Source organism: Podarcis liolepis (assembly GCF_965112155.1).
Source record: "Podarcis liolepis genome assembly, chromosome: 12".
NCBI classification, from domain to species: Eukaryota; Metazoa; Chordata; class Lepidosauria; order Squamata; family Lacertidae; genus Podarcis; species Podarcis liolepis.
The window spans coordinates 34,320,356-34,327,340 of record NC_139563.1 but is presented as its reverse complement, the minus strand read 5'-3'; the positions used below and the strand labels follow the sequence as shown (position 1 = coordinate 34,327,340).

Sequence of the window (6,985 nt, the reverse complement as noted above, 5' to 3'; positions counted from 1 at the left end):
CATAGTAATAGCCTAAGAATCCTAGGCCTGCCATTTCATACCCTAGCAGAAGAGTTGGTGTCTTTCCACTGCCTTGAAGAAAGCTAGAGCAACATAAAATGTAATATGGTACTTAAAATATCACATGCATATCTTAATCCATATGATATTTTAAGCACCATATTACATTTTCTTTTATGTTGCTCTATCTTTCTTCAAGGCTCATTTTTAAAAATGAATTTTAGTCTCTGAATTAAGCATTGCGAATCAGCACATGGAATGATTCATTTTGGCTGCTAAAGTTCAAGTCTGAGACCAGCTTACACCAGCAAATTAACCTTTCTCCCACCCACACTCATTAGTGACTAATGAAAATGGTGATAGTGGCTTCGGGTTTGAAGAATAAGTCTTCCTTCTATTTTAAATTCAGATATTGTAAAGTCACTAATTGACCTGCAAAACCAGACCTGCCAGTTCATGCCTAATGCAGCTACGGTAATTCATTGATCATTTCTGCATCCCCTGCAGGCGACTGAATCTGGATCAAGAGGGCAGTGTGCACAAACAGGTTACAGAAGTAAATCCCCCCCCCTTACGTTCAGCAACACCCGAGTCCTGTATGCTGGAAGCATACAAAGTTCCTCATATTTCTCAATCTTCATAACCCTGCAGAAGTTCACAAAAGTGATGGGTCATCGTGACAATCTAAGAGCTGCATATCTGTAATGTAATGGTTTCTAGCCTGGGGATGCATACCAAAGTATTCTCAGGGCCAGAAGTGAAAGATCACCACACCACATACAATCCAAGCTATTTTTCTCCACCCATCTTCCTTGTCTGTTATAATAACCCCTCTAGAAACTGCAAGTGGGGCTGGAGCTGGATTAGGGCAGTACAGGCAGTTCTCCTCCACAAGGCGCCAAGCCAAGGGGGAGCAAAATAACAACAACAAACCTATATTTATATGGGTATCTACTAAGAAGATCCATAAAAAAGCAACTGTACCACAATAAATTGTGAAAACTAAGAGATTTTTTGGGGGGGGGTGTGTGCCAAATTTTGTCTTCACTCAAGGGGGTCTTGTGCAGTTTTTTGGCAGGAGTGCAGTGGTCAAACTGTGGATGCTGAGGTGACTTACAGGTCAGTCACAAACCACCATTATGTATGAAGGCTAGTACATTTTCAAGATGATGCTGTCTCTATGGGAAGAAAAGCAAAACAGAGTGCTAATCTGAGATGGGGCTCAGGAGGTAGGGCTGCCATATGTCTAGGATTTAAAAGGCAAATCAATCGAAAAATTGTGGGTGGTTTTTTTGTGTGTTTTTGTAAAAAACCCCAAACCACAACTTTGGGGTTTTCATAAAAAAGCTCAACAACATTTGGGGGGCCCTGGTTTTTACTTCTTGAAATATGGCAACCCTAACAAATGCTTTGCTGTCTCAAAAATGGGGGGGGGGTACATAGCCTACCTAAATGTTAGAGTTTTAAGTCAACATTGCTGGTCCCTGAATCCCTGCCCCCCCCCGAATAAGCAATGTATACTGCATATTATCTCTGACCAGATTTTTTAAAAACTATGGAATTTTGAAAGAACAGCTTGAAAATGGGCACTTAAACCGATTTCTCATTTTGAAGGTATCCTCTTAAAATATATAAATGCCTATGTAAAATGAAGTTTTGACTGTTTCAACTACATGACTATTAAAAACTGCACACCTTTGTCTATGGCAACAGAGGAAGCAGCCACATTCCAACTGTATGGGACAGCTCTGGAGTTTCAGACATTGGCCACAACATAGTCCCTTCCAAAATTCTTTATTTGCTTTGTCTTGCTCTCATAAAATAAGTTCAAAGTACCCACAATGACAGCACATTGAGCTATCACAGAGTTTGGCCCTCCCTTGGAATTCTCTGTTAGGGGAGACTAATACTTTTCAGTAATATGCCTATTTAACTAAGTGCAGATGTAGCTGATAAAATGTTGGGTCGTTTCAAGGTTTGCAATTTACTTGCTATAATATGAACTGAACATTTGTTGTCATAGGACACTGAATGACAAAATACCTATGGAACTAAGTCTAAAACATGCAAATTGTAAAGTGAGCCTACATGATTTGTGTAGCTAAACCAAAGCTTCAAGCGCAAACTCTCTTACATTCTAAGAAGTTAATACAGTGGTTCCTTAGTTGTCAAACGTAATCCATTCCGGGAGTCCATTCGACTTCCGGAACCGTTTGAAAACCAAGGTATGGCTTCCAGTTGGCTGCAGGAGCTCCTTGCACTCAATTGGAAGCTGTGTCAGACATTCAGCTTTCAAAAAAATGTTTGCAAACCGGGTTGGTGGTGTTTGGAAGCCCATTTGTTCAGGACCCAAGCTGTTCAGCAACCAAGATACCATTGTACTGGATATCAGAACCAAAGTTGCTGCTTGGGTAAAGCAGAAACCAAATTTGGAGAGGGATATTTGGATATTCATCTTAGATATCAGAGGAAAACACTATGAAGAAGACAGACGTCTTCATGAGCAAGACCCAAAGCTCAGTGGCAAAAGACACTCTCTGCTGGCAAAAGGTTCCAGGCTCAATCCCCAAGTTTTCCAGGCAGGGCTGGAAAAGAGCAATTGCCAGTTAGTATGTACAATGCTGAGATAAGTGGATCAATGGTCTGATTTGGTGCAAGGAAGTTTCCCATGTTAACTCTTGTAATATTAGACTCCAGAAAAAGTGAAGGCAAAAATAAATTGTGGCAACCCACACACATTTTTCTATGCCTTTGCCAAGTTTAAGAAGAAGCAAAAATTCAGTTACAATTCCTCCCATCAGGACAAATTGGGAAGCAGCTTGCAACTGATGGGTCTGATGGCTTTCAAGTCAGTTCCAACCTTACCAGTAAATTCTATTAGTTCTTACTGGGGTTTCCCAGTTATTTTTTTATTACTATTACAAAAGTAAAATCAACACCATGATACAAAAACATTCCGTAACAAAGTAAAATATAAATAAATCTCTTTCCTTTCTCATGAAGATGCCCAGCAGGCCTGCATCCCACATTCACAGGCTCCTGAACATTACCTGGTGATGGCGATAAGGAACAAGGCACAGTTAGCCTTCATCTTGATTGGGACCCAAAGAACTATTTCAGGGGTGCTGAAGGTCATAAACATGCCAAAGGACGACTTGACTTCCCTCTTCTCGGAACAGGAGATTCTCCCCTCTTCCTTATATTACACAACCCCTTCATTTTGAAATGCGGTTTCATCATATGGTACAGGGGACTGTTCTTTGACAGACTCAAGTACAACGCTGCCTTAGGCATAATTTGAGGGGCTTTTTTTGGTTTTTTGGTATCCACAGACTTTGCAGCCTGGGCTAATGAGGTACTTGTGCATTGACAAGTGCATGATAGAATCCACCCATGGCCAGCAGCTGGCTGTGAGTTCCCTGTTCCACTACTTTGCCATTCTGGATGACTGCTATGATGTCAGAATTCTGGATCGTGGACAACCGATGAGCAATGACTATGCAGGTCCGACCCTTTCTAGCTTCATCCAAGGCCTTCTGGACAATCTGCAGGCATGGGCAAAGAAAAAAATAATATTTAGAATGATAGCCTCGATTCACCCCTACCCTGCTGCAGTACAGGAAGCAAGGCTGCAAGTTGACTAACCTTTTCACTTTCTGTGTCAAGAGCTGATGTGGCTTCATCCAGAAGAAGTACTGCTGGTTTTCGGACAAGGGCACGGGCAATGGCTATTCTTTGTTTCTGTCCTCCTGAAAGCTGTGCTCCTTTGTCACCTACTCGAGTATTATATTTCTGTTTTTAAAAAAGAAAAGATCACAGACATTGTGAGTGTTGTGAAGAGCAAGTTAGACCTTTCGGCATCCTATCAAAACTAATAGGCTGTGCATCTGGATCTTGTGCAGATGTTTCAACAGGGAAAAAAAAAAGGATTTGATATCCCGCCTTTCACTCCCCTTCAGGAGTCTCAAAGCGGCTAACATTCTCCTTTCCCTTCCTCCCCCACAACAAACACTCTGTGAGGTGAGTGAGGCTGAGAGACTTCAGAGAAGTGTGACTAGCCCAAGGTCACCCAGCAGCTGCATGTGGAGGAGCGGAGACGTGAACCCGGTTCCCCAGCAAGAAGCAAGACCCACTGCTTGCCACAGGACTTCCTCAAGGATAAGTGTGCATGGGAATGCAGCCTTAAATATGCATTTAAAAATTAATCTCTGACCATACTTTATAAGTCAACATGATAAGGTTGGGGTGGGCTACCTGTAGCCCTTGGCCTAATTTCATATATGTGGTAGGGAGAGAGAATGACCAGAGTGCGGGGAGATGTGACAGAGAGAGAAAAGGATACACCACCCAATTTTGGCTCCAGCCCTGCCCACCATTAGCACATGGCCCCCTCAGAGGGACCCTAGACAGGAAGCCCCTTCCCTCATGCAAAGGATTCAGCTGCAGGTTTCTATGCAACTGGGATTTGTGCAAAATAGGATAGTTATTCCTCTGGAGAAAGAGAATGCTGGAAAACGTAAGGACATCATTTACCTCTGGGAGATTTTCTATGAAGTTGTGGATATTAGCTGCTTTAGCTGCTTCTTCAACTTCTTCCTGACTGACAACTCGGCTGTTGTCGCCATACTGGATATTCTCTGTAATACTGCAATCAAAGAGAATAGGCTCCTGTTGCACAAGACCAAGTCTGGATCTTAGCCACTGTATATGTAGAGATTTGGTGTCCACGCCATCTGCAAGCTGTAGGTAGAAATGGAAGTACAGAAAGTTTGCAATGAGCTTCTGCAGAGTTGAAAGACACAATAGGCAGCTGAACCTGCGAAAAATTTAATGGACGCACCAAGTTTATGGTCTATATTTATTGTTGGGGAAAATATATAGACATGTAGCATATATAAACATGTATTTTTAGGAGAAAGTAAATACAAAAACTCGCATATCAGATAAAATATGTGCATTTTAAAAGCAATTTTTGTGTGTTTAAAAGACATGGCAAACGACAGGATCAAATGGACTTATGATTTTGAACACATACAAAACTGACACAGAATGGAAATAGCTGGATCTGTCCATCCCTGCTTACCACTTGTCCTGATCCTGGGTCGTAGAATCTCTCCAGAAGCTGGATGGAGGTGCTTTTGCCACAACCACTGCTTCCCACCAATGCCAGAGTTTGCCCCTTGTTAACCTTTAAACTGAGTCCTTGCAAAACTTGAACTTCTGCTCTAGTTGGATATTCAAAATGGATGTCTCTGAATTCAATGTTGCCGTCAAATTTCACCTACATTGCGGGGGGTGGGAAATGAACAAAGATATATGTTATGGGTTATGTATAAAGCCATATCTCAAATAAAGGAGTTTCTTTTTGAAGCCAATTTTAAGCAACCAGAAACTGAGCTGACAGCAGTAAATAAAACAGCATTATATTTCTTTTCTTTTATTCCAGTAGACTACACCGAGCCCTGTTAATAAAAGAAGCACAACAATTCTATTTCTGAAAGCACTATCTGTATAGTCTTACCAGTTTTTCACCTTCTTCACTATAGCTATCAATCACTGGCTTCCGATCCAAAAGCTGAAAAATTCTTTGTGCAGAAACCTTTGATTTGCCAAAATCTGGTGCAAGAGAACTGGACTGAGCAACATTCATAGCAGCAAAAATCACAGAAGAGAAGACTCTGTAAAACACAAAACAAAGAAGCATAGAAAAGCAAATGTTTTGCATTGAAAAGCAGAAGCCATACATCTCTGGATTCAATTGCAAACTACTGTTTATCGTGCAGAACTGAGATTTATACAGTGAGCTCCTATTAACAGGCCTGCAATATTACTATGTACAGTGCATCTCTAACACACTTATCCTGTCACTAAAATAGTGTATCTGTACATATTGTGTACATACGATATATACATAAGAGCAAGCCTAAAAGAGCACCCATTGTCTGCAATACAATTCATGATAAATTATTTGTAGGACTATCCAAGCCTACTTAAGTTAAGAAAATATGCTTGAGACTGCAAACATATACACACTTTGGACTACTTTTGAGTACACACACACACATAATTGCAATGAGAATCTATACAAGTATAACTAAGCAAAAGACTATTATAACAATGCTCAAGTTGAATCAGAGATGTTTTATTCAACGAGTATACAATTTATGTACCTGATTGCACCAATAATTGATCTGCACACTTGTAGTTATTCACACATAACACTCAACATTTGGGAAACTTTAATGTGGGACTCCCACCCTTTGTCCAAACTGCAAGTGAGGGCAGGATGGAACTTTGTCGCTTGCTCCTCCTCTGTCACAGTCTCTTGCAGATCAGAAGGCGTCAGGAAACATTTTGATAGATATACATATTTATGTATATAGATTTTCACATTAGTATTTAAAATCAGTTTATGTTTTGAGTTCATTGCCTAGCTCTTACAAAATACAGAAGACACACTCACATAAAAAGTTGCTCGAAGTCCATTAAACAATGGGCAATAAGCCACGCTCCAAATCTGAAGACAGCAGCATTTATAAAAAAGTTGAAACACTGGGCTATTCCATATGTAACTCCATGAAGGGGAGCCTTCTTCAGAGAGTCCCTGTTAAAGGAGAAAGCCAATTAAAGAGTCACAATTCATCATGAAATAAAAGGAACAGTATAGCTTCTGCTCCCAAAGCATTTTAAAAAAGCAAGTCAGAGTCATTGACTAAGATGCTAGAAAGCTTTTAAAACCAAAAAAACACACTGCAGAAATGAATCCTCAACAAATGGGGGTAGTGGAATCATACTACCCATTTTCTCAACAGCCAGCCCATCTTGGGACATGACTCATCTATATATGTTGGGCATAACAAGCAAGTAGCACAAATCCAAATACCAGAAGCCCAATAGCTTGTCATTGTTATCGGGCAAGATTGGCCAAGCAAGGGTCTTCACCACTTACATACTGTGCCCAATCTGTGTAGGTGATAACAATTTC

The 6,985-nt window shown here is 40.7% G+C and overlaps 1 protein-coding gene across 7 annotated transcripts in view; it reads right to left on the bottom strand.

The window, feature by feature from the left end:
- Positions 1–2,888: 2,888 nt before the first annotated feature.
- ABCB5 (ATP binding cassette subfamily B member 5) overlaps positions 2,889–6,985 on the bottom strand; it is a 47,843-nt gene continuing 43,746 nt past the window's right edge. For all 7 annotated transcript variants that reach the window (XM_083467835.1, XM_083467838.1, XM_083467839.1 and 4 more), the window contains 6 exons: positions 6,464–6,604; positions 5,522–5,678; positions 5,084–5,281; positions 4,534–4,740; positions 3,646–3,792; positions 2,889–3,545 (listed from right to left, as the gene is read on the bottom strand). In XM_083467835.1, coding sequence (XP_083323961.1) covers positions 3,348–3,545; positions 3,646–3,792; positions 4,534–4,740; positions 5,084–5,281; positions 5,522–5,678; positions 6,464–6,604 — 1,048 coding nt within the window. In that variant the 3' untranslated portion in view covers positions 2,889–3,347. The remainder of the gene's footprint in view (positions 3,546–3,645; positions 3,793–4,533; positions 4,741–5,083; positions 5,282–5,521; positions 5,679–6,463; positions 6,605–6,985) is intronic.